Source organism: Ruditapes philippinarum, unplaced genomic scaffold (assembly GCF_026571515.1).
Source record: "Ruditapes philippinarum isolate M1 unplaced genomic scaffold, ASM2657151v2 ctg998_1_1_1_1, whole genome shotgun sequence".
NCBI classification, from domain to species: domain Eukaryota; kingdom Metazoa; phylum Mollusca; class Bivalvia; order Venerida; family Veneridae; genus Ruditapes; species Ruditapes philippinarum.
The window spans coordinates 131,345-158,510 of record NW_026851652.1 but is presented as its reverse complement, the minus strand read 5'-3'; the positions used below and the strand labels follow the sequence as shown (position 1 = coordinate 158,510).

The 27,166-nt window shown below is 34.3% G+C and overlaps 1 protein-coding gene across 2 annotated transcripts; it reads left to right on the top strand.

The window, feature by feature from the left end:
- The first annotated feature begins 741 nt into the window (after nt 1-741).
- On the top strand, nt 742-24,296 carry LOC132733944 (X-ray repair cross-complementing protein 6-like). 2 transcript variants are annotated; one of them, XM_060720674.1, is made up of 20 exons: nt 742-821; nt 1,794-1,875; nt 4,842-4,952; nt 5,890-5,964; nt 6,615-6,662; nt 7,699-7,753; nt 9,161-9,254; nt 9,725-9,803; nt 10,698-10,805; nt 11,945-12,021; nt 12,921-13,004; nt 14,020-14,116; nt 16,519-16,633; nt 17,901-17,989; nt 18,867-18,995; nt 20,614-20,725; nt 21,063-21,224; nt 21,972-22,072; nt 23,379-23,471; nt 24,130-24,294. In XM_060720674.1, the coding sequence occupies exons 2-20, from the start codon at nt 1,807-1,809 to the stop codon at nt 24,250-24,252; spliced, it is 1,821 nt and encodes a 606-aa protein (XP_060576657.1). In that variant the 5' UTR covers nt 742-821; nt 1,794-1,806; the 3' UTR covers nt 24,253-24,294. The 2 variants fall into 2 exon arrangements, with proteins under 2 accessions (XP_060576657.1, XP_060576718.1); XM_060720735.1 differs by having other exon boundaries at nt 744-821; nt 1,777-1,875; nt 24,130-24,296.
- The last annotated feature ends 2,870 nt before the right edge of the window (nt 24,297-27,166 follow it).

Here is a 27,166-nt window from a genome sequence, read left to right as displayed (position 1 = left end):
TCGGCCCCAAACCAAATCGGCCCCAGTCGAAAAATCGGCCCCTGGACGTTTCGGCCCTTTTCCGCGAGACGTTTCGGCCCCACTATAGTATATTGCTTGATTGATTAACAACAATTAATTTAATAACAATTAAACAATTATGACACTGTAATTCTTTAAATAATTATTTATTATCTTTTTATCTCTTGAACCATTTAGATGTACGTTAATGTTTTTAAAGGTGTAACAAACAATAAAGGCAGGTTACTTAATTTATAAAACAAACCATATATGATTGTTTGTTTGTGTATTATATTTTTTCAAATAAAGTTTATGTTCTGTTCTGTTTGTATTAATAAAATATTATCTATATATGTTGTAAATAATTGTTTGTTTGTGTATTATATTTTTTTTAAATAAAGTTTTTGTTCTGTTCTGTTTGTATTAATAAAATATTATCTATATATGTTGTAAGTAATTGTTTGTTTGTGTATTATATTTTTTCAAATTAAGTTTATGTTCTGTTCTGTTTACAAGTATTGATTACTTTTCCCCTACTACTATTATTATCTAGTTTTTATACAAAATGATTAAATATATATATATTAATTGATTCATTTAATCATTGAAATGCTATGAATATATCGGTTTAAAATACAGTACATATTCTGGGGCCGATTTGGTAAAGGGCCGAAACGTCCGGGGCCGAAACGTCTTGGGTAGTTTGGGGCCGATACGTCTTGGGGCCGAAACGTCTCGAAATCTAACATCACGACAGTCACAGTAGTTTTCCGGGAAAATTTGCATAATTTGCAATTTACTAAAATTGCCTATTAATAAAGGTATTTTGGTTCAAGATATGATGTTTCATTCTTTGATTAAATTAAATAAAAGCAATGGTAATAGAAGCACTGCATGACACGGGCGTTAAATGTCATTGCAAGTCGTGTTCTCTTTAAGTTATATGTTTTCGCGAGTATTTTTTGCCAGTGACCTTTTTGATTGATTGCTTTTAATAAATAACATAAATGCATATACATGTATGTGTATAAAGAGATTGAAATCACTTAACCCAGACATAGCACCTGTTGAAGGTTGTATCGTTATGGGGGAGAAAAATTTGCAGCCTGACCAGGACTTGAACCAGAGACCCTACATGTATTTCATTACGTTACCGACTTTCAGACTGCTGACTCATTTTCTCCTCTAAATAGTGAAGTTTTAATCTGCAGGCCTTGACAAATCCACTCTTCCACTCGCATTTGCGAGAGAAAGTTTGAATCAGACGCGATAGAAATTGATCAGTTTGGCTCTCCCGATCTAAATGATGTTTCTCAAAACATTTAAAAATGAAGTTATTGGTTAAAGAATCAAACTGCAGAACGAAAATTGAAAATTGACCTTCTGACTAAGTATGAAACCTTACCGAACGCTTAAGATGAATCAATATAACGACAGCAGATTCAACTATGTTTTATACATATCCGTTCGGTAATGTCTTTTACTGAGCCATGTGGTTGATATTTTAGCAAAGTGTTTTAGAATTTGAATAAAATAAGTATTCACGCTATGTGGAAGTTAAGCTGTGAAACAATATATATATTTTTATAAATCCGATTATACCTATATAAACCTGTAAATAGTAAATTTGAGTCATGTGTTTTTGATTTTTTTGAAGGTTCACTCTATAATACAATTATAGATTATAAGTACACACATTTGTGTCCAGATTGTAACTTTGTCAAGCATCAAAGAATTTTAAAATAACTGGGCATAAATGTCTACCCTTTAATACAGATTTGAACTCTTTGTAGGCTGACAGCAACTATGGCTTTTGAGTTTGGTTTCCAGAAGTTTGGGGATGAAGAAGATGAAGATGAGGAATTAGATTTTCATGCAAGTTCAAATTCTTTTATATGATACTATTTTTTATGCTTCAATTTTGTTGATGAATATTGGCTTTATCATACCACTTGCACGATAAATCTTAAATGGGCAGTGATTTTTCTCACTTAATCTTAAAACCTGCCATGGGTTATGCCTCTTTGTAGAAATTTAGATTAATTAGAATAATTTTCAACCCCAGTTACATATAAACATCTAAATCAAATTTTTTATGACTTTTTCAGTCTTTCCTTGATGCCAGTTCTCTTAACTATGCTTTCTATGTGAGTCATTATAAACATATTGTGAAAAAGTAAAGAAAAATCTTAAAGGGACTCCACTGAGGATTTTGACAAGATGGGTCAGGAAATAATATTTTGAGATTAATGTTCAGTTTGATGTAGGTCTAGACCAATTACTTGTGTGCAAAGTTTCTGATCATTCGCTCACTCTGTTTTTCCAGAAAAATTATTCTAATTGTGAAAAATGACCTTCAAATCGGGTTAAGAATAGCACAAAAATGCGATTTTCAGTTAATTTCTAGGTATATTTCTTAATTATCATTTGCATTTATTTCTATTTTAACCCTTTCCCCCATGAGCATATTGTGAAAAATGGCCATTTTCACTGAAAAGCCTCCTCTTACAAGTTCAAACTGCTATGAAACTATGAAAAATGCTTCAATACTAATCAAACTTGGCACAAATGTTGAGTGGACCATTGCCTTTGTAACGACATGCTCAGTCTTAAATTTTCTGTTACCATGGCAATGAGGGGACATCTCAAAATTGCCAAAAATCACTATTTTGCCTCGATTTTTTCCATCAAAATTTATTTCAAAGTGCAGCAACTTCTCAATGGATTGAGATAGAGTCAAAGGCTTTTCAGCGTTAGTTACACTTTACTTTATGATCAACCTGGGGTCATTTTAAGCCTCTCACAAGTCCAAAATTTTCTTGGCGATGAGGGGGACTCCGCCCCCCTTCAAACCCCCCAAACAGAAGGGGGCACATCCCCCTTCTGGCAATCCCCTGATGTATTATTTGGATGGGGGACGGCGCCGAAAAAATGGGTACTTTTTTTAACAACATTTCTCTAACGAAAAACAGTGTTTGGGGTCTAAATAGGACATTTTTTCACTGTTTGAGGCCTCAAAAGGGGGGGGGGGGGCAAAAAGCCGTCGAAACACGCTTATATAAGGGAAAAGGTTAACAAAAAATGATGAAAAACCTTGGAATCACCCAAAATCTAGTTTTTCCATGTTAACATGTGGTCTTTTACCTAATTTTGGTGAAAAATTGTTGTTTTGTAACATTTATATTTTTTTTAGTTAACCCTTTCCCCCATGAGCATATTGTGAAAAATGGCCATTTTCACTGAAAAGCCTCCTCTTACAAGTTCAAACTGCTATGAAACTATGAAAAATGCTTCAATACTAATCAAACTTGGCACAAATGTTGAGTGGACCATTGCCTTTGTAACGACATGCTCAGTCTTAAATTTTCTGTTACCATGGCAACGAGGGGACATCTCAAAATTGCCAAAAATCACTATTTTGCCTCGATTTTTTCCATCAAAATTTATTTCAAAGTGCTGCAACTTCTCAATGGATTGAGATAGAGTCAAAGGCTTTTCAGCGTTGGTTACACTTTACTTTATGATCAACCTGGGGTCATTTTAAGCCTCTCACAAGTCCAAAATTTTCTTGGCGATGAGGGGGACTCCGCCCCCTTCAAACCCCCCAAACAGAAGGGGGCACATCCCCCTTCTGGCAACCCCCTGATGTATTATTTGGATGGGGGACGGCGCCGAAAAAATGGTCACTTTTTTTAACAACATTTCTCTAACGAAAAACAGTGTTTGTGGTCTAAATAGGACATTTTTTCACTGTTTGAGGCCTCAAAAGGCGGGGGGGGCAAAAAGCCGTCGAAACACGCTTATATAAGGGAAAAGGTTAACAAAAAATGATGAAAAACCTTGGAATCACCCAAAATCTAGTTTTTCCATGTTAACATGTGGTCTTTTACCTAATTTTGGTGAAAAATTGTTGTTTTGTAACATTTATATTTTTTTTAGTTAACCCTTTCCCCCATGAGCATATTGTGAAAAATGGCCATTTTCACTGAAAAGCCTCCTCTTACAAGTTCAAACTGCTATGAAACTATGAAAAATGCTTCAATACTAATCAAACTTGGCACAAATGTTGAGTGGACCATTGCCTTTGTAACGACATGCTCAGTCTTAAATTTTCTGTTACCATGGCATCGAGGGGACATCTCAAAATTGCCAAAAATCACTATTTTGCCTCGATTTTTTCCATCAAAATTTATTTCAAAGTGCTGCAACTTCTCAATGGATTGAGATAGAGTCAAAGGCTTTTCAGCGTTGGTTACACTTTACTTTATGATCAACCTGGGGTCATTTTAAGCCTCTCACAAGTCCAAAATTTTCTTGGCGATGAGGGGGACTCCGCCCCCCTTCAAACCCCCCAAACAGAAGGGGGCACATCCCCCTTCTGGCAATCCCCTGATGTATTATTTGGATGGGGGACGGCGCCGAAAAAATGGTCACTTTTTTTAACAACATTTCTCTAACGAAAAACAGTGTTTGGGGTCTAAATAGGACATTTTTTCACTGTTTGAGGCCTCAAAAGGGGGGGGGGCAAAAAGCCGTCGAAACACGCTTATATAAGGGAAAAGGTTAAGTGCCCCTACTGAATTTTCAGTAAATTTCTAGGTATATTTCTTAATTACCATTTGCATTTCTTTCTGTTTTAAGTGGCCAAAGTGTATTTTCAGTAAATTTCCAGGTATATTTCTTATAATTATCATTGTCATTTATTTCTGTTTTAAGTGCCCTAGTTGATCTATGTAAGAACATATACTTTTATGTTTTTAAGCTTTTGGACCTTGGTGGAGTTTCTTTAATATCTTATAATGCGGCAGTAGTAATCTAACTAACTAATGTTATGTTTACAGTTTGGTGGGGGTATGAGAGATGGACTTATATTGCTGTTAGATTGTACTAAACCAATGTTTGATGTGGATGATGAGGACGAAGATGAAAGTCTGTTCCAGCGCTGTATCAGAGTAAGTAAATTAAGAAATATTATATCCAAAACAGTGATTTTATTGCTCAATAAAATCACTGTTTTGGAGTTTGGATGCGAGGAATTATATCATGAGGGATACGCCCTCGTGATATAATGATGCACATCCGAACGACAAACAGTGATTTTATCAAGGGATTAAATCACCGCTTTTGATATACTATTCCGATTCTAACACAACATCAAGAAATAAATATTGCGGTGAATGATATTAAGCTAAATTGCGTCTGATTTGTTACTGTACTCAGCGCGTCACATTTTTAGTGGTTAGAGATTTTTAGTGTTAGAATTTTAATTAACACATTAACTGCTATAATTACTGTTCAGTATTTGTCAAGGTTATAATAAATTTGTAAGAATAACAAGAATTCATTTTTTCAAAAGTTATAGATTTTTTCTCACTATTGAACACACACTTGAAACAAAATAAATCTCTGGGATCATAATTTGAGTACACTATCCAAGGCCCAAAATTCTGACATAGAATGTTACTGAATAGTGAAAATTCTTTATTTAAGTTATGCGTGCAACATCAATCTTAAAAACTACTATAGATATTAATTTGAAACTTACTACGTGTCTGCAGGATCATAATTTAATTTGCAGGTCACTGTCCAAGGCCCATAACTCTAGCATAGATTTTGACCAACTTATTCCCCTTTATGAACTTAAAAGAATTCTTCTGTAAAGTTTTGCATGCAACATCAATCTTCAAAACTACTAAAGACATTTGTTTGTCTTGTGTGGAGCTCACTATCCAAGTCTCATAACTCTAGGTATGGAGTTTGACTGAATTATAGCCCTTTTGTGAACTTAGAAAATTTGTGGTTGAAGTTTTGCATGGAGTTTCAATATTTGAACTAATGAAGGTATTCACAATTCACGTTTAAATTGTAAAATTGTATTCATATTTTCAGTGTTGCAAGACTACGTTACAGAACAAGATCATAAGTAGTGAAAAGGACTTAATAGGTGTTGTTTTCTTCGGAACCGTAAGTATTATTTTAAAGCTAGAAAGTCACGTGTAGTGTCGGTTTGGAAATAGATATCAACTCTGAGTGCAAGGTTGTGGAATAATGCAAGGTTTGAGTTAAAATTCGTAGAAATATAATCACAAAGGCTGATAAGATTGAGTGATTAATTACAAAGCATTTGAATGATAATCCATGTACTATTATACTAAATCTATTTCCATTTATGTCTGGAAATTTTTTGATGGAGAATATAGAGGCTAGTTTGTGTTTTCTGTTGCCCTATCATCACATTTACTAACCTTAATCAAAGCACCTTTTATTTCTTGTCCGTGGCCGAGTGTTTAAGGTCGTTGACTTCAAACCACTTGCCCCTCACCGCTGTGGGTTTGAATCACGACAGGGACTTTGGATTCTTTCATGTGAGGAAGCTATCCAGCTAGCTTATGGAACATCAGTGGTTCTATTCAGGTGCCGTTCATGCCTGAAATAATGCAAGGAAGGGCACCTGAGGTCTTCCTCCACCAGTAAAGCTGGAACGTCGCCAAATGACCTATACTGTGTCGGTGTGACATAAAACCCAATCAAAACAAAACAAAAAAAATTCTTGCATAATAATCAATATATTGTACTACACTTTTTATAAAAACAAAAAACGATTTCTTTTTCAGGAGAAGTCAAAAAATCCAAATGACTTTAAACATATTTATATATACCAGGTAAGTGTTGTGTCAATCAATTAATGAACCTCATTCAAGTCAAGTAATATTTGTTGTTTAAAGTACAGTACAGTTTGATAACACAAGCTCTAAGGAGCTTTAAAAGCCTGGACTTATGAACAAGCGTAAGCAAGTTAGTTGTAACCTTTGTGTACACATGAAGAAGATCACTTGGTTTGTTGTGACACACTGATAGTACTGAAATAACGTTAATGCTGATTTTAGTTAATTATCTTGGTAGAAGCTTGCTTAGTCCAAGATATCTTGGTTTTAATCTGAAATAAGGCATTTTTAGCTCAACTATTCGATAAGAATAAGTAGAGCTATTGCAGTCACCGAGCGTCGGCGTCGGCGTAACCACTTATGTTAAAGTTTTTGTAATAGTTCAAATATTTTCAAAGTCCATTGACATATGGCTTTGGAACTTTGCACACTTGTTCATCATCATGACCCCAACCTGTAGACAGGAGGAGGTAACTCTATCAAGCATTTTGACAGAATTATGCCCCTTTTTCGACTTAGAATTTATGTTAAAGTTTTTGTAATACCTTAAATATTTTCCAAGTCCATTGACATATGGCTTTGGAACTTTGCACACTTGTTCACCATCATGACCCCAACCTGAAGACAGGAGGAGGTAACTCTATCAAGCATTTTGACAGAATTATGCCCCTTTTTCGACTTAGAATTTATGTTAAAGTTTTTTTATACCTCAAATATTTTCAAAGTTCATTGACATATGGCTTTGAAACTTTGCACACTTGTTCACCATCATTACCCCAAGGAGGAGGTAACTGTATCAAGCATTTTTTTTACTATCAAGCACTAAGAATAGTCGAGCGTTGCTGTCCTACCGACAGCTCTTGTTTTGTACAATATTTTGTTTTTCAAGAGGCTGCAGCCACTTGTGAAATATTTATTTTCATACCACCCGATGAAAATGAATTTTGTATTTAGAGAAAAAAACTAAATATCCTCTATGCATGCATTCAGGGTTACTTGATTAGTAAGGAAATATTGTATTTCATTCTTTCAGGAGTTGGATCAGCCAGGTGCTCCCAGAATATTACAACTTGAAGAAATGTGTGAAGGTATGTAAATTGGTATATTTGGAATTGTTTAACATTAGAATCAGCATCAGAATTTGTAGCCATTGTTTTAATCCTTTGTGTTTGTAAAAGGCGTCTATTCAAATATTCGGGGTTTATGCATCTCTTAGCTCCAGCAGGTGAGTTGGTTTTGACCCATGGAGATGCTTAAAATTCGTTACACCAGAGATTAGTCAAAATCATGTTTCCTGTTTCAGCGCCAAATGACCTTAACTGTGTTAGTGTGTCGTAAAACAAAACCAACCATTGATTAAAACTGTAAAACATTGAAAATAGTTTAAATGAAAAGCTGTCAAGCCTCTACAATGTAAAGAATATGCTTCTCTTAACAGTGTATTAGAGAGGGGCATAATTGGGCAGTGCCATGACAAAACCAACATAATGGGTTTGCGACCAGCATGGATCCAGACCAGCCTGTGCCTCCGCGCAGTCTGATCAGGATCCATGCTGTTCACTTACAAACCCTATTACAAGTAGAGAAACTGATAGCGAACAGCATGGATCCTGATCAAACTGCGCGCAGGCTGGTCTGGATCCATGCTGGTCGCAAACCCCACTATGTTGGTTTTGTCATGGCGTGGCTCATATATAGTTGAGTGGTTAATTTAGAATCCCACCAGGGAGTTCTGTTGAAGCTACAATGTATCTAGCTAGGTTCACACAAGGTTGCAGACTCAAGTTACATGTCGGTCCCTGCTTGTGCCTGAAATAATGCAGAGGGGAACCTGTGGTCTTTCTTTCATCAGTTAAGCTGGAAAATTGACTTTGTCAGTGTGTTTTTAAAAATGCGGATGTTCAAAACAGCAGTTTAAAAAGATTTAAATTCTTTGTACAAATTTATTATGTTCAAATACAGATCTATAGTTAGAGCTGTCACCGATAGAGACGATATTGATGTATGGTTGATACTTTTCTGTTGATCAATAATCTAACAGATTTGAAAAAATCAATATTTTGATCAATTATTTATATGTCTATAAATTATGAAAATTCACTCAAAACATATACAAAAGCAGGTGGCCATGTCTAACACTAATCTGTTGTTACATAATGGACACATTTGATAGCAGTGATGACAAAATATAGTCAGAAAAAAATCATACAAAGGTCATTTAGAAACGGGATACAACATATTTGCATGAACAGAACATTTACCAGGTATTAAATTATTTTAATAAAATCGTTAAAAAAGGTATGAAAAAGTATTATATACAAGAAATTAGGAGTATTTATCGATATATTGGATTATCACCGATATTTGTCATCCGATATTGGTATATAATCATCAATATGCTTTGCACTGAATCAATGACAGCTCTATCTATGGTGTTTTTTGAAACTCTTAACAGGGTTATGATACTGGAGTTAGATCATGTGGATTTATTTCAGAGAATTACAAGACATTTACTGTAGATTATGGACACAGTCCAGCATTTTCCCTCAGTGAGGCTTTGTGGACATGTCAGAATATGTTTGCTAATAGGTAATAGACATTATCTAGTCATTATTTATTAAGTGAATTGTAACTCACATATATTAAATAACAGAATAGAATGTCTGCTATTCTGGGTACATTTAAAAGTGCCCCTTTTGGCAGAGGGGTTGCCTTTATAGACTGAGCTATCAGAATTCTAGCCATTGTTTAACCCTGCATGATCATAAGAGAGGATTAAATGGGTAAATATTACTGGAGTCTATGTATCTCTTAGCTCCAGCAGGTGAGGTGGTTCTGACCCCCATCATTTTTTCTGTTTTGGCTCAATATGACCAGTTATGTTGAACCAAATGAAACAAACGAAGTGGTGATTTTGCTCATTGCCCACCTACTTTATTGAACATCTTTCAATATATACTTTGGGTAGGATTTTGATCAGAAAACAAATAATTACTGTTGAAAACTTTAAATCTGTGACACCAAATATTGTAAATTTTGTTTTCGATCCTTTTATCTAGCCCACAAAAAGTGAACTCGAAGAGAATTCTGTTGTTTACATGTAATGATAATCCACATGCCGGAAACCAGCAGTTACAGGTAGGTACCATTTTGATTATCTTGTTTGTTAGTCTATACCATACTGTATAGTCTTTACCATACTGTATAGTCTTTACCATACTGTAAAGTCTTTACTTTACCATACTGTGAAGTCTTTACCATACTGTATAGTCTTTACTTTACCATTCTGTGAAGACTTTACCATACTCTATAGTCTTAACCATACTGTGAAGTTTTTACCATTCTGTATAGTCTTTACCATACTGTGAAGTCTTTACCATTCTGTATAGTCTGTACCATACTGTATAGTTTTTACCATACTGTATTGTCTTTATACTGTATAGTCTTTATACTGTATAGTCTTTAGCGTACTGTATAGTCTTTACCATACTCTATAGTCTTTACTTTACCATACTGTGAAGTCTTTACCATACTTAGTAAATGAATATTTGTTCTAGAGAAGTTATAAATAAATCTGTTGTAGATATCAGAATTACATGTATGGGGTGTCTGTACTATCAAAGTATAATTTCACAGTCCACAGGAAAGCATATAAGAAAATTGTCATATTTATCTTTGAACTTAATCTGTTTTAAATTTAAGGTAATGTTGTATTTGACAAAGATGTGTACTTAAATATCATTGATAAACATTAAAAAATGATATAAATGAGCCGCGTCATGACAAAACCAACATAATGGGTTTGCGACCAGCATGGATCCAGACCAGCCTGCGCATCCGGGCAGTCTGATCAAGATCCATGCTGTTCGCTATCAGTTTCCCTTCTTGTTATAGGGTTTGTAAGCGAACAGCATGGATCCTGATCAGACTGCGCGGATGCGCAGGCTGGTTTGGATCCATGCTGGTCGCAAAGGCAATAAGTTGGTTTTGTCGTGACGCGGCTCAAATTATTTTCTATATGATTGCTTTCAGCGTCAAGCTAAGACAAAAGCAAGTGATCTCAATGAAACTGGTATAGACCTGGAATTGATGCATCTACAGTTGCCAGGGGAAACATTTGATGTCACCAAATTCTACAAGGTATATTTAACAATTATTGCATGAAAACCACTTGCCCCTCACCAGTATTAGTTCGAATCCTTCGGGGGACTTTGGATTTTTTTCAGGTGAGGAAGCTATTCAGGTAGCTTACAGAACGTCCGTGGTTCTACTCAGGTGCCTGTTTGTGCCTGAAATAATGCACGGAAGGGCACCTGAGGTCTTTCTTCACCAGCAAAGTTGGAATGTCACCATATGACCTATACTGTGTGGGTGTGACGTAAAACCCAATCAAACAAACATTGCATGAAAAGTATTTGTAACAGTATTGGTATGGAGGTCACATGAAAATTCTGTTGTCGCAGAATCGTTCAGGTTACTGAGTTACAGGATTTCTGTGTACTGTTTGAATTGTCATCGTTAGAATTGATATGGATGTATCATTGATTCATTTATAAATCAATAATTTGGGCTTGTTCGTAAGATGCCTAGAAATTACAGTGACAGGAATAATTATTATATAAGTTAATGATACTTAGAAGATTGATCAGGTTGTCATGACAGACTTCAAAGGGTGTTGACTTCAAAGCACCTGCCCCTCATGGCTGTGTGTTTGAATTTCAATGGGAACATTGGATCCTTTCATGTGAGGAAGCTATCCAGCTAGCTTATGGAATGATTGTGGTTCTACTCAGGTGTTAAGGTCTTCCTCCACCAGTTTAGCTTAAAAGTGGCCATATGACTTATACTGTGTTGTGACATAAAACTGAATTTTAAAAAAAAGATTCATCTATTGTGTTATCGATATTTGTCATCAATCTAGCAGCAATATTAATTAGACTGAATCAATGACAGCTGCACACTGTAGCTTCAAAGAAATCTTATTCTATTGTCTAAAATGATATGCGATGTATGGCACTTAATAAATCAAATCTTTAAATTAAAACTTTATAAGGAATGAGTCATGAGTCTTAAAAAGGCGTATAATGACAGTTGTTTTCATTTTAAAGTTTGGTTGTTGTTTGTTTGGGTTTTTTTGGGAAGGGGGGGGGGGGGCTATGACTGGGTCTATTTGAGTGCATGAAAGATCTATTCATCCAAAACATTTGGTACAGCTTGTAAGTTATTTGCACACATTTATTGGGATAGATGTTATAGACTAAAGTTTGTATATGTTGTAGGACTTACTGTACACAGATGATGATGAGTTGACAGAGTTACCTGACCCTGCTGAAAAACTAGAGGAACTACTTTCAAGGTAAATTTTCAGGAACTATTTTTTTTTTTAAGTAGAATATTAGTGTCAGAGAAATTTTAGGAAAATATCCCTTTTTTAAATGATTCAAGTTATTACACAAATTGTATTGAAGGAATATTGGTTTAGATAAATGTTTGTATGTTGGAAGTATTTTTGTATATTTATGATATATTGGCCTATAATGTTTAAATTTACTAAGACCAATGGATACTTACTTTTACACATCATTTATACAGAATTGATAAAATCTATACTTTTATGGAAAAAGGGCACAAGTTAAAATAAAACAATTCTTTCCTAACCGCAATCCAAAAACATGATAAAATGTGGTACTATTCATGGATATATAAATTAGATAATCTTATTTCCCAATGACAGTTAGACCCATCTTGTTGGCATTATAAGGTACTGTGAGTGGACTGGTGATACCTCTCTTGTAGGCTGTAAAATAGTTAATATGTAGGGTTTGTTCGTGATCAGATAGTAGGCTTATGTATTAAATCGGAAAAAATACACTGTTGCATACAATTAAAATACAATTAAAATACAAACAAAATGTCATATCTTGCTTGTTATAAAAATTAAGGTAAGGTTTAGAATCAATTTAAAACTTTCTCGGCTCTCTGTCTAATATTGTTTTAACCCGGTTACCAGTTTTAAAATTTTCTCACAGGTTTTGAGCTAAAAAAAACTGACCAAAATTCTTTAAATGGATAACATGACACCCCTATTAATATGCTATTGAGGACTTATTTTTGAAAACAAAATATCAACTAATTTAGAACCACACTGTTACATATTTAAGCTTTAATTGATAATGATGACATGATGGCAGAAATTTACAGCAGACATATAAAGCAGTATTGGAATGTATATATATATATACCCTATAATTTTAGGGTACGATCGAAAGACCATAAGAAGAGAGCACTGCGGCATATTTCCTTATCACTGGGTGAAGGATTGGAAATGGGTGTAGGAGTGTAAGTGATTTCGGTTGTTTAAGCTCATTAACTCCATAAATTTCTTAAAGGCACATAACGCATCAGAAAAACGTATTTTTTAAATTCTTTAGAAATGTCAAAAATGGGTTTTAAAATGTTTTGATAATTGATTAAGAGAATGTTACATGTTTAACAATTGATGAAAGAAGTGCTGAACTCAAAGTTATATGTCGTAAAGGTAGCACAATGTAAACAAAGTAGTATTTTGACTTCCGTACAAAATACTAATTCACTATAATTATACCAATTGACAACAGGGCAACAGAAGCAAAAATAGTTCATCTATATGGCAAATGATAAAGTTTTTGGAAACTTTTACAAAATTTCAAAAATGAAAAAGTTTTTTTAGAAATAAAAATGATAGCATTTCTGAGGCATAATGTGCGTTTAAATGGACTTGATCAGAAATGTTCATTATCAATTTTAAAGAAATAATGATGAAATATTCAGTCTGTTAACAGTATCGAGCCTTGTCAAACTGCACAGGTATGCAGGCTGGCCTGGCTCTATACAGATGGCAAAGGCTAATCACATGAAAGTATAGTAGAGTAAGAGGTAAAGCCAGAGGGCCCGATTTTAGTTTAAAGGTATATTAAGTACCATTTTCTGTTGTTGTCTTTTTCTAGAATTTTCTAGAAAGTTTTTCTTTCTGAAACCACTGATAAAAATAGAAGAAGACTGTTGCACCTTGTTTGGTTGCCTTTCTAGAATGTTCAGTGTACTCTGATTGGCCTGTTATCCTAGGAGATAAACAGATAAAATGTTTAATATTGTAATGAAATGTCATTCTTGTTAATTAATTTAGGTTTTTTAAAACCTATATAGATTTTAAATAATTTAGGCATTTTTAAACCTATTTAGATTTTTAAATGTTTGATTCCTATGCTATATGTACTTAATATTTTTAAATGATGAAATACACATAACAGATACTGTACGACCATAAGTAAGTACTCCATGCTAAGATAATAATTCTGTCTTATGTTCACTATAGGTATAACTTAGTAAGACCATGCACCAAGCCATATCCAGTAAAATTGGACAAAAGGACCAATGAGGAGCTGAAAAGTCATTCAAAAACATATCTGAAGGTATGGTATTTTATTATCATTCATCAGATTTATTTTCCCCCCCCCCCCCACACTTAAAGCAGCAAGCTGTCAGATTCTTAAAATTATTTAAAAGTGAAATATTGGGAAGTGAATAGAGACAATAGTTTACACATTGCAAACAGCACTTGCAACCCACATAAATTACCAAAATAGGTCAAAATGAGCAAAAATAACCCTTACTGCATTAGTAATGCGGAGGAAATTTGTTAATTAATACTGCAAAATCAGTCTTTAATCCCACCTAACATGTAAATTATTACTTGAATCTTAAATCTTTTTACTTTTCCTAAAATCTCAGTACATTTTTTGGTTGGGTTGCACAGGTGCAAACCTGGGTTATAGTATGGTGAATGTCGGGCAGCAGGCGGGTGGGAAATTTTTTTCGGAACAGTTTTCTCAGCAAATACTTATCACAACATCTTGATATTTGGCATACAGCATTAACATTTCCCATACTGTGGGATTCAATTTCAGGTCTGTCGCTCATCCACTTCCTGTTTACCCACTTAAATTTTCAACATTAATGGTCAATTGTAGGAAATTTTCGTAACAGTTTTCTCAGCAACTACTTATCACAGCCTCTTGACATTTGGCATACAGCATTAACACATGGTCCCATACGAGAGTTTGGTGGTTTTTTACAGCTCTTATATATAAACGTTGATAATACTGCATGTTTGTAATGTCACTTTTCATCAGATAATCATGACGTTTATTAGTTTTATATACACAGCTGCTGTTGATTTATCAAGAATTCTTGCATTGTTTGCGATATATTTTGCAAACATCCATTTATATAGGGTCATATAACCTGTCAAAAATCTTTATAACTAATAATATATTTGCTGTTGAGGGTTTGTCAAGCTGTCTGCCACAGACAGGCAAAACAATGGAATGGGGAGTGGGGCAGCCTTGTCCTTTGGACACATTTCTAGTTTTTATGCTCCCTGAAAAATTTCGGGGGAGCATATAGTCGGCGCCTTGTTCGTCTGTCCGTCCGTCTTTCTGTCCGTTTTCTTGTCCGGAGCATAACTTGAAAACCCTTGGAGATAATTTATTTAAACTTCATACAGTGGTAGAGGGCATTGAGGGGGAGTGCAGTGTCAAAGAACCATAACTCTATTTTGCCCGGTTTTTGAATTATCTCCCCTTATAGAAATATCTTGTCCGAGGCATAACTCAAAAACTATAAGAGATATCAACATGAAACTTTGTAGGTGAATAGATCTCAATGGGTAGATGTGCAGTGCATAAGACCAATAACTCTTTTTGTCCTAATTTTGGAGTTATTGCCCTTTGTTAATTTCAACACTTTGAACTTTGTCCGGAACATAACTCTAAAACTATAAAAGATATCAAGATGAAACATTGTAGGTAGATAGATCTCATTGAGTAGAAGTGCAGTGCAAAAGAACCATAACTCTGTTAAGCCTCATTTTTGAATTATCTCCCCTTATAGAAAAATCTTGTCCGGGGCATAACTCTAAAACTATAAGAGATATCAACATGAAACTTTGTAGGTGAATAGATCTCAATGGGTAGATGTGCAGTGCATAAGAACAATAACTCTTTTTGTCCTAATTTTGGAGTTATTGCCCTTTGTTAATTTTAACACTGAACTTTGTCCGGAACATAACTCTAAAATTGTAAGAGATATCAAGATGAAACATTGTAGGTAGATAGATCTCATTGAGTGGAAGTGCAGTGCAAAAAAAACATAACTCTGTTAAGCCTCATTTTTGAATTATCTCCCCTTTTAGAAAAATCTTGTACTGGACATAGCTGTAAAACTATAAGAGATATCAACATGAAACTTTGTAGGTAGATGTATCTCAATGGGTAGATGTGCAGTGCACGAGAATCATAACTCTGCCTTGCCTAATTCTGGAGTTATTGCCATTTAATTATTTTTACTTTTTGAATTTGTCCGGAACATAACTCGGAAACCATAAGAGATATCAACAAGAAACTTTGTAAGTTGATAGATAACAGTGATTAGAAGTGCAGTGGAAAGAACAGTAACTCTGTCTTTCCTAATTTTGCAATTATTGCACTTTGAACTTTTTCCAGGGACATAACTCTGAAACTACAAGAGGTGTACTTTCCTGTGTCCAAAACCTATTCAGGGAGCATCACCCGGCTCAAACCGGGCTCTTGTTATGTTATTTGTGTATTATGCTTGTTTGATTCATTTTTATGTATGACCCACTTATGAGACTACATGTATAGTATTTCTAAATGAATAGAGGAAAACCAGTCTTATACCAAAGTAAAAACAGTAAGTGCCCATCTTCCTATTTACTTTCACATTAAGTTGTAAGGATAAAAATTATGATTTTATTATTTGGTTGATTTTATTAATGGAATATTTACATGTCAAGGACACTGGAGAAGTTTTAATGCCACAAGATCTCAAGAAATGTCAGACATACGGTGGGAAAAGAATCTTCTTTGAAAATGAAGAAGTGAATCAGATAAAGAGATTTGACCCATCAGGTTTGTTTATGTTATTATATTGGCTTGACTTAAATTTATGTGGATGTATTTTACCTGAACTATGGTACAAGTTCTAGCCTTCTTTTCTTAAAGGGACTCCACTGAGGTTTTAAAGCCTAAAAACATAACATTTGAATTTCTTATATAAATGAGCTGGGGCACTTTAAACAGAAATATATAGAGGATATTCAAGTTTTTTCTATAAATACATGATATATTTTCATCGAGTGGTATGAAAATAAATATTTCATGAGTGGCGGTAGCCACGAGTGAAATATGGTAATTTTCATGCCACAAGATGAAAATAAATCATGTATTTATAGAAAAAACTTGAATTTTCTGTTTATTATGTACATTTTTCTCTTTTTTGCGATAAAATTTGAAAAACTTTCCCTTAAATTATGTGTACTGGTAGAATTTAAAAGAAAGTAGTCCGGCAAGACACCAGTGAAAATACGGAAAATATGTTTCACTGCAGTGAAAAATAAATTTTTACAGTGAAAATACGGAAAATGAAAATACGCATTTTATTTCATCAATATTTCTCAATATTTCATTTATAAGTATATAATAAATGCAAAGATATTGAAGAAATATACTTTGAAATAAATTGAAAATCATATTTTTATGCTTTTCTTAGCTTTTCTGGTAAAACAAAGTGTGGGAATGATCTGAAATTTTGCACAAAGATTAGCGGTCTAAGCCTACATCAAATGGTACATTTATCTTAAAAAAATATTTTCAGTCCCATCTTGTCAAAAAACCTCAGTGGACAATGTGTTGTCATTTTCTTGAAAATCAAAGCATAAAGACACATTGATGTGAATACGAGGAGGCAAAAGTCCGCCTCTTATATAAAAAAAAGGGTGGGAAGCTTACAGAGGGCAGCCAACTGTCCAGGAGTGCAAAGAATCTTGCAAATAGGGAAATAGGGTTAAGATTTGTGACGGTCTCACATGGTTATCATTAAGTGATAAAAGATATAAAAACATGCAATTATAACCAATGATGATTACCATCTGTTCTTATTTGGATGTAAATACACTGCCATACTTAATAACACAGTCATCGCTACTCTGCAGAAACAATTATAGACATTTTACTTCTTTTAGCCTGGTCTTACAGTATTAGTTGACATCATTGTCTGAAGGAAAAACATTTGATAATTATGGTGTGCAGCAGTGCTGACAGCTATATCAACCCTTCACCTGGTGAATTTGGATTTTATTTATTGATTGTATATTATACCAAACTTGTTTAATTTCAGGTTTATATTTGATGGGATTTAAACCAAGAAGTTCATTAAAAATATACTTTAAAGTAAAACCAGCTTCGTTCATTTATCCTGATGAAAAAGTAAGTAAAAAATGTTCTTCAATATATTTGTTTATCTAGAGATGTTGTTATGAGCCTTACATAATAGACAGAGGTTCTCTGTGGCAGAGTGGTTTAGGTCGGCAAATTAAGTTTGCATGCTCTCCACTGCTGAGGGTTTGAATCCCGCTTATTTAGAGACTTGTGTTCTTTCAAGTGTGGAAGCTATCCAGCTAACTTACCAAAGTCAACGGATCACTTAGGTGCCCGTTCATTTCTGAAATAATGTACAAAAAGGCCTCTAAGGTCTTTTTCTACCAGTAAAGCTGGAAAGTCACCATATCACCTTTGCAGTATTGGTGTTACTTGAAATCCAATAAAACAAACGCATATTAGACAGCTCTTGATTGTATTTATTTTCAGCTTGTCTGTTTCGAAAGAAAAAAAGTCAAGATATTATAATTGTTACTTTGTCTTTGTTGTCGCTGTGCGTAAACTTTAATGTAGCCCATTATTCATACATATTAAAAGTTATCAACATAAAATTTGGCATACTTGCTTATCATGACAAGATCCAGTTGTTAGACAAGGGGCATAAATCTGAAAGTAATATTTTGGAGTTATGCCCCTTTTTGACTTAGAATTATTAACAGACAAGCATTTACACTGTGTAGGGTGCTCTTGTATTAAATGGTTCAAATAACTTATGCATAGGATTTATTGAATTATATCTAAACGGCATTTATTTATGAATTCTTTAGTCTTATCAAATGAGGTGCTCGATAACAGTCTTTAAGATTTAAATTTCCATTTCTGTGAATTTTTAAAGTGCTTTTTTTTTCCATTTCAGTTAACTAAGTTAGCTATACACAGCATAGACCATATGTTTAACATACAATTTTTTTGTTTAAATTTACAGACTATTATTGGCAGCACTACATTGTTCACAGCATTATTGAAGAAGTGTGTAGATCGTGATGTGGTCCCAATCTGTAAATACATCCCCGGGAAAAATTATCCGCCAAGATTTGTTGCTCTACTTCCGCAGGCAAGTATATTTATAGTTACTAATATCACACTTTGATCAATTTTAGAAGCGATGAGTTTTTAACCATTTGTGAGAAAGGGTGTCTTTTTATGTTGGCATATCACCTAAACTGTGGTGTTGACAATGACATACCTAAAGAATCAAGCGAATTGAAAACAGAAACAATTTCTAGACTTCAGATTTCATAGGTCTGAATACTTGGTCAAGAAGTTTTAAGATAATCTGTTTGATTCCATTTTCTCTCTTCACAACAAAGTCAAGTAATTTATCTACAGATATTGACAATAATTTGTGGTAAAACTAGTTGATACTTCTAGTATAGATACAGAGTCATTGTTTGCTTATTCTTAATTTTTGCCATAATTTCTGTTCAATTGGAGCTAAATTGGAATAGTAGGAGCTTCAAGGGAAGAAAGATTTAATCTGAAATGGAAATGTTGTAGCTAAAATTGAAAAGTAGGAGCTAAAATGGTAAGGGTGTAGCTAAAATTGAAAAATTGGAGCCAAGATGGAAAATAGGAGCTTAAATGGAAAAGAGGGAGCTTAAATAGTGTCCATTGAGTTATGCTTTTGAAACAAATGCGGTATCAGCTAGTATAAGGTTGAAATACTGTGTAAAAAAACACAACTGGCCTTAAAAACCAAACCAAATAAATACAAGGCAAACATTTAAGACATACGTATATACAGTGGAGCCTTGCTAATCCGAACCCCTCTAAACCGGAATCCTTTCTTATCCGAACGAAGTGTCCGGGCCCGATTTTATTCGTTCAATTTTCAATAGTAAAAAACCTTTCGGATCCGGAACCTGTCTACTCCGAATTCCGGACGATTTTTTCAATTTTTGTTTTTATCTGACTCTAAAACTTACCTCTCGGATCCGAACAGATTTTGCCAAATTTCACACCTTCATTCAAAATAACAAATAATCGCACATCTTGCAGGTGTAAACATACACCAAACTGATGTGTTATTTGACTTGATTAATGGGTGAAACGTATGATCTGCGAAGGTGTGAAAATTACACTTATAGCTTGTCTTCATATCTTCTATAATTGCTTGATTAATTGTTTTTCGTCAACTTCAATAAATATATTTTGATATAATGTAATAAAAATATCTTTTAATCCTTTGTAATGGATTCGATGATACGTGATTAAGCAATGAAAATTAATAGAAACTGTCAGTGAATTCGGATAGTCGCTGAATCGGATAGGAGTAAACAACAATTGACAAATGCTGGTACGAATATTTAATTATGTCTCCGCCTCCTGTTTTACATCGTAGGTTAACTTACCCTTGAGGACATAATATTTTTTTGCTTATTTATTTATTTTCATTTCTTTATTTTTGTATTCACATGTATTAGAATGAACGATAAGAGACTGCAAAAATAAAATATCTAAATTGCAATTTCAAATGCATTCCCGTTTTCTTTCCCTAAACTATTTTGCAAATACATGTAACATGAAAAAACATGTAAAAGAACCTTCTAATTCGGAAACCTTTCTAATCTGGAAACCTTTCTAATCCGAACTTTTCTTCTGATCCGGACGAGTTCGGATTAGACAGGTTCCACTGTACATTACAATGAGAAATGTTAACTTTTTACCTCCAGGAGGAAGAGTGTGATGAACACAAGGTACAGTTATGTCCCCCTGGCTTCCATGTTATTTTCCTACCATTTGCAGACGATTTCAGGAAAGTCAAGTATGAGCAAAATACAAAAGGTAAAATAAATCTATATACATGTACTTTTTGTTTTACCTGTAAATGAATTCATACCTTTTGAAGTATTACTGAGCATGTTGATAAAGTCAGTTTTCAAAAGCTGTATGCAACGATCAAACTTAAAGTGACCTTGACCTTTTATTTTTTGTTGGACAAACAATTGTGTGTTGTTTCAAACTAAGTATTTCTGTAATTTTATCTTGGAAAAGTGCATCATATCACTGTTAGGCCTGTATAACAAAAAGGGAGGTAATTCATAATAGTCATCAATATTATTTCAACACTGCACAAGGATGATTTATCATGTTGTAATATATTGTGTATTATATATAACAGCTAATTCAGACCAGATAGATGCTGCCAAAGAGATATTGAAGAAACTTCAGTTTACGTACTCAGCAGAGAGTTTTGAGAACCCCGTTTTACAGAAACACTGGAGAAACATCGAGGCCCTGGCTTTAGACAGAGATTCGCCCGAAGAGATGACAGATTACACACGTTAGTTTTCTTGTTGACAAATTCTTATCAGTAATTCATTCGTCAGTACCGCCACTTTCTGTGCAATCCAGCCAGACGCTTTTCTATTGGTTGCTCAGTAATAGCTTTTGATATTGGTTTAAACATGTTTATATTTATATTCAAGCTTGACTGTGAAATATAATGCTCCAGTCAGCTTCCTATAATAAACCATTATTGGTGAGGGGAGTCTGTGGTCAAGATCTTTGGAGTCTTCCATGTGAGGAAGTTATTCAGCTAGCTTATGAAATGTCAGTGGTTCTACTTGCCTGAAATAATGCAAGGAATGACACCTGAGGTCTCCCTCCACCAATTAAGCTGAAAATTGGCTGTATGACATACACTGTGTTGGTGCAATGTAAAACCCAACAAAAAAAACAAAAACAGCACTATTATTATGAGGGAAAATGGTTATGACCAGTGTAGGTCTCGAACATATATTCCCTGGGTTGAGAGGCAGACAATCCAAGACTTGGCTACTGCTGCCTTTAATATTTGATATTGCAGCCCCTTAAAGCAACAGTAGACAGTTCTATAGCCTAAGCAAAGGGTGTCTATTATACTGATTAAGTTGTGAAAGGTTGAAGTGTTTTTGTATGTAAATTATATTTTGTGAAGTGTATGAAAAATCATGTTTGAAAACGTTATTTTTTTTTTGCTATCCAATAGAGTTTATTTCAGCTACTAGTATCCAGATGTATGTATAGTAAGTTTTGATTTGTATTGTAGTACCAGATGAGGATAGAATAAAGAGGAGAGCTGGTGACGCTATAGATCAATTTAAAGACCTTGTTTTTCCAGCAGGATACGTTGCAGGGGCCAAGAGAAAGGTATATTATTTTCTTCTCATTAAGTAGAACTATAGGGGCGTCTGTGGCCAAGTGGTTAAGGTCGTTGTCTTCAAACCACTTGCCCCTAACCGCTGTTGGTTCGGATCCCGACAGGGACTTTGGATTCTTTCATGTGAGGAACGTTGGTGGTTCTACTCAGGTGCCCGTTCATGCCTGAAGTAATGCACGGAAGGGCACCTGAGGTCTTCCTCCACTAGTAAAGCTGGAACGTCGCGATATGACCTATACTGTGTCGATGTGATGTAAAACCCAAACGAAAAAAAAAAGTATAACTATCTTTAATTTGAATGCATTTGTGCTACAAATTTACAAATTAAGGCCTAACATTCTACATTCTCATCTATGGATAACTAGAGGCCTTTGTGTTCAAGTGGTTCCAGTCATTGACTTTGAATTGCTGGCTCTTCACTGCTGTGGGTTTGAATCTTGCCAGGATGGTTTTTTGCCTTTTAAGGAAACAGTTCAGCTAGCTTATAGAGATCAGTGGTTCTTTTGTGCTTACACATTCCTTAAAAAAAATGCAAGGAGAGGCACTTTGTTTTAAGTCATTGGTCACCATATGACATATGCCTTGATGGTGTGACATAAAACTTAACTACAAAAAACAATGATTCAAGTGTAGTGAACGCTATCAATGAGTTTGTGTTTCCTTGACAGAGCGGTTAAAGTCCCTTATTCTGAGAAAATGCCTACACAAATTCAGCCAGCAGTTCTACTAGGGTTTGTGGTTCTACTGAGAAACATTTGTAGTTGTTCTTACATGGAATAAAACATGGAAGTTCTGGGGTTTTCCTGGACCAGTAAAGAAAGTGCCATTTCAGGAGTGACAATGGGACTAAAAACTTGACTGAAAAGAAATGGACAAGCGTAATTAGTGTATCTTGTCATTTTTTCTGGAACTATGAATGCCTTATATTTGGTGTGAAGTTCTGTTTACTACATTTATATTCTATTTATCATATACACATGCAATTGTCTAGGACCCTGCACAATTGATAGAACTGGGCAAAAGTGTAATTTTTTGTTTGTTTTGGCACTCACAAAAATAAGATAACGCACCCTAAGGAGCCATGTGGTACATGTAATTAAACTGTCTGTTGGTTAACCCATAATCTGCAGAGTTCTTTTACCACTGAATTGCTCAGCTTCTGTTTTTGACACTGTCCATTTTGGATTTTGGGGATATCAAGATGAAAATTTAAAGTTAGTCAGCAAACAGTTTAGAGTATGATCAGACTACAGAAATTTGTTGACATGTTTTACCATTGTTCTGTTCTATCTGCAGGCAGGAGGTGGCGGAGACCCAGGTGCTAAAAGAGCCAAGACGGAGCAGGCGGCTTCAGGGGTTGACCTGAAGGCAGAAGCTGAAGCTGGCCGAGTAAGTATATATAGCATGTTATGTCAGAGATATAGTTTATTAAATTTTTATAAAGAAGGCTTTCAAACATTTGGAATGTCTTGCCATGAATTATGATGTTTGTGATTCAAATCCAAATAGTTTAGGTGGCGGCCTGGCCAAATTGGTTATACTTACACTGTTTATCTAAGGATTGATGGCCGTGTGTGTAAATCCTGTTACAGGCAAGCCTATTTATCAAGCATTGATAACCGTGTGTGTTCAAACCCAGTTACGGGCAAGCTGTTGTTACCTAGAGCAAGAAACTTTACACTCGTAACTCAATACTGGTTGGTTTGAGAGTATTTTTATAAAGCTTAAAGCTTCCTACACAATCAAACAAATAACAAATTTTGTATAAACTAATTCCAATTTACATATACCATCAAGCACCTGGTCCAATTATTAGAACTTTTTTCTTGGTCCAAGTTTTCACTTAGTGCCAAAAACTACTTAGCAGATGCTTAAGGTCTTTCTTTCAGTAAAGGCAGGAAATATTATATTAAACTCCATTATATGCCAGAATAACTTAAAACAGATGCATTTCAAGATGTTTGTCCAAATTGTTTTAACCCTTTTCTATGCTTGATCATTTCATTCGCCGCACTGCATTGATTCATTTTATTCCATTTTATTTTAGCTTGGTAAACTGACAGTGCCCATTTTAAAGGAGAAGATAAAAGAGAACGGCATATCCTGTACGGGCACGAGGAAAGCTGATCTAATAGACGCAATTTGTGCACACTTCAATGTGGGCGTGTAAAAGGGATGGACACGGTATAATGTGGGCGTGTAAAAGGGATGGGCAGGATATAATGTGTGCGTGTGGAAGGGATAGACGGGGCGTAGTTTCAAAGACATTTGTTGTTATTTGAGATAATTTGAACGCGAGAGATGAACATATGTTAGTGAAAAACATGAACGCTGTTAGTTGATAAAGTAGTTCTCGTAGTGTTTAGATATGTGAAATGAACAAGTTTCAGCTGGATTAAAAACAGTTATTTACCTACATTTGTTAAATGGGCTTGCCCTGTTTTGAATAGTCAGTCTATTTGTTACTTTAAGGGTTTCAATCTAGCATTTATAACATAAACAGACAATAGTAAAATAAGCGGCATTACATTACAAGTTTGTCTGACTTGTGCATGACATAAACAATTTCTGCTGGTAGCGTTCAAAGAACTTGAAAGTATTTGTTATATATCAAGTGATTTGATTAAAAGATACACAGTAAAAGAGTTTTTTACCTAAATTTACTTCATATTCTTTATATGTTTTATGTTTAGTTGTTAAAATTATTTGGATGTCAGATTTGTTAATGATAGTGTTATGTTTGGTTTTATTAAAAATATTTAGTCTTTACAGTAAAACCTGTGTGAAAGACCACCTCCAAATTAAGAACATTGGTTAGTAAAGGTCAGTCTTTTTCATAACCCTTTATTGATTAAGTAGAAAATAGTAACCTCCAATTAAAGACCACTTGTCTAAAACGGTCATGTTTGGTGTCTCCTTTTAGCGGCCTTTGTTGAAATGTTTGACTGTACTTGTTTTACTAGTTTTACTATTTTTTGAGAGAAGAAACTAACAGGTACACCATTCTTTCTATTCAGGTATTTGTGGAATATTTTTATCACAATGCAAGCACTAAATACATCTGTATACCCTTTATCATGTTAAATGGACTTGTCCATTTCTTATTCTGGACAAAACCATTCATCATTTTTAGGGATATTTTTTAATTATGTAAATGAATAGTGAACAATGCTAACTATAATCAGACGGCACAGATGACAGTCCAGATAATAAGTTTTTCTTGTATCGACTAAATATTAATGTGTAATTACTGACCAATTGTAATGTGTTTAAAGAATTACAAAATTTCAATTGTAACAGTTCTTAACAAAATTTAAAAAAGGTACTTCAGATATAATTGTATACTTGTTGCTTTTTTGTTGGAAATTGATATTATGTGAATTATATATACAGGTACTATACATGTACTTGTTATAGAAATTGGCAAAAGTTTTCACAATTTTTGTTTAGTAAGGAATCTTTTCCTTTATATTTGAATTAAAATTGAATAATACGTTTCGTTTCACCAATTACTGCAATATGTACATCAATGTAGTTTACTTTTGAAATCTCAACTTTCTTTGAAAAGCTATCAGTTAGCTCAAAAGGTAGAGCTTTGGACTGTCAATCTGACGACCCAGGTTTGATTCCTGGATGGAGCATGTCACTTCTGTTGTGATTGATCATGAAATGAGCCGCATCACGACAAAACCAACATAGTGTGTTTGCGACCAGCATGGACCCAGACCAGCCTGCGTATCTGCGCAGTCTGATCAGGATCCATGCTGTTCGCTTACCAACTCTATTACAAGTAAAGAAACTGATAGCGAACAGCATGGATCCTGATCAGACTGGGCGGATGCGCAGGCTGGTCTAGGTCCATGCTGGTCACAAACGCATTATGTTGGTTTTGTTGTGACACTGCTCAAATCATTTCTATTGTCATATGATCTGGACTTCTGCTCTGGTATGTACAGAAGTTATCAGTTCCTTGCGAAAGTGAGGGCAACTAGTACTGGTAAGCTTCTTGACAGCCTGTCCAGGAATAATGTGGTGGCTTAACTGTGCTTTGGTAAATTCAATGTAGTTTACTACCGTGATCTGGAGTGAAAACTGCCAACACCACCAATACTCCACTATCAGTCTATCACTGTGTTAATCAACAAATCACTTTGTAGAATTATCATTTCTTGCTTTGTAGAAATTGCTACTGTTAGCGTATACTTTCATATGATCTTTATGTTTATCAATTACATACACATTTTATAATTTTTGTGACATAGATGATTAATAAACTCTTAAATAAAAACCAAGTTTGACTTTGAATTGAATCTTATAGCATATGAAAAGCCTATGAAAACTTATCAAAATCAGTAAAATAATATTTTTTCTGAAAGCTTATGAATTTGCCTAAGGCTGCAGGTAAAAACAATTACAGTTCTAATTTAATAAATGAGACATCAGTTTTTAAAAGAGGACTACTTATCAATTTTTTGTTACAAAACTATTCATATGTCGAAAAAACTTGCTTAGTGGGTATGTTCTGCTAATCTATTCTAAGTGAAAGGCATGGTACCAATCTTTTAATATGCAACAATAGATAAATAAAAGATTTAACTTTCAAATGGTGTATACATGTAATATATATGGATCAAGTCTACATCACTAAAAATATTGTAGAGAAATATATTTTGTCAATATTTATCCTCCTCCAACAATATATTTTGCCAATATTTATCCAACAATATAATTTGCCAATATTTATCCTCCCACAATAAATTTTGTCAATATTTATCCTCCAACAATATATTTTGCCAATATTTATCTTCCTCCAACAATATATTTTGTCAATATTTATCCTCCTCCAACAATATATTTTGCCAATATTTATCTTCCTCCAACAATATATTTTACCAATATTTATCCTCGTCCCAAGAATAAAGAAATCAAAGCACAGAAGGCGCTGAATTTGTTTGGGTCTCAGAATGTCAGAAAGGTGAAGGTTGTGAGATTATAAACCAATTTGGTTTTGTATAGTGCTACCAATGCTTCCCAGTGTTTTAACTTTAGTAAATCGGCTATAAGACTAATTGCAACACTGATAT

Excerpts from the sequence above, each read along its gene's own strand:
- LOC132733944 (XM_060720735.1), top strand. The coding sequence starts at position 1,807 with ATGGCTTTTGAGTTTGGTTTCCAGAAGTTTGGGGATGAAGAAGATGAA. Across the intron at positions 10,806-11,944 it reads ATGTCACCAAATTCTACAAG|GACTTACTGTACACAGATGA; the intron begins GTATATTTAACA and ends TATATGTTGTAG. Across the intron at positions 16,634-17,900 it reads AAAGAGATTTGACCCATCAG|GTTTATATTTGATGGGATTT; the intron begins GTTTGTTTATGT and ends GTTTAATTTCAG.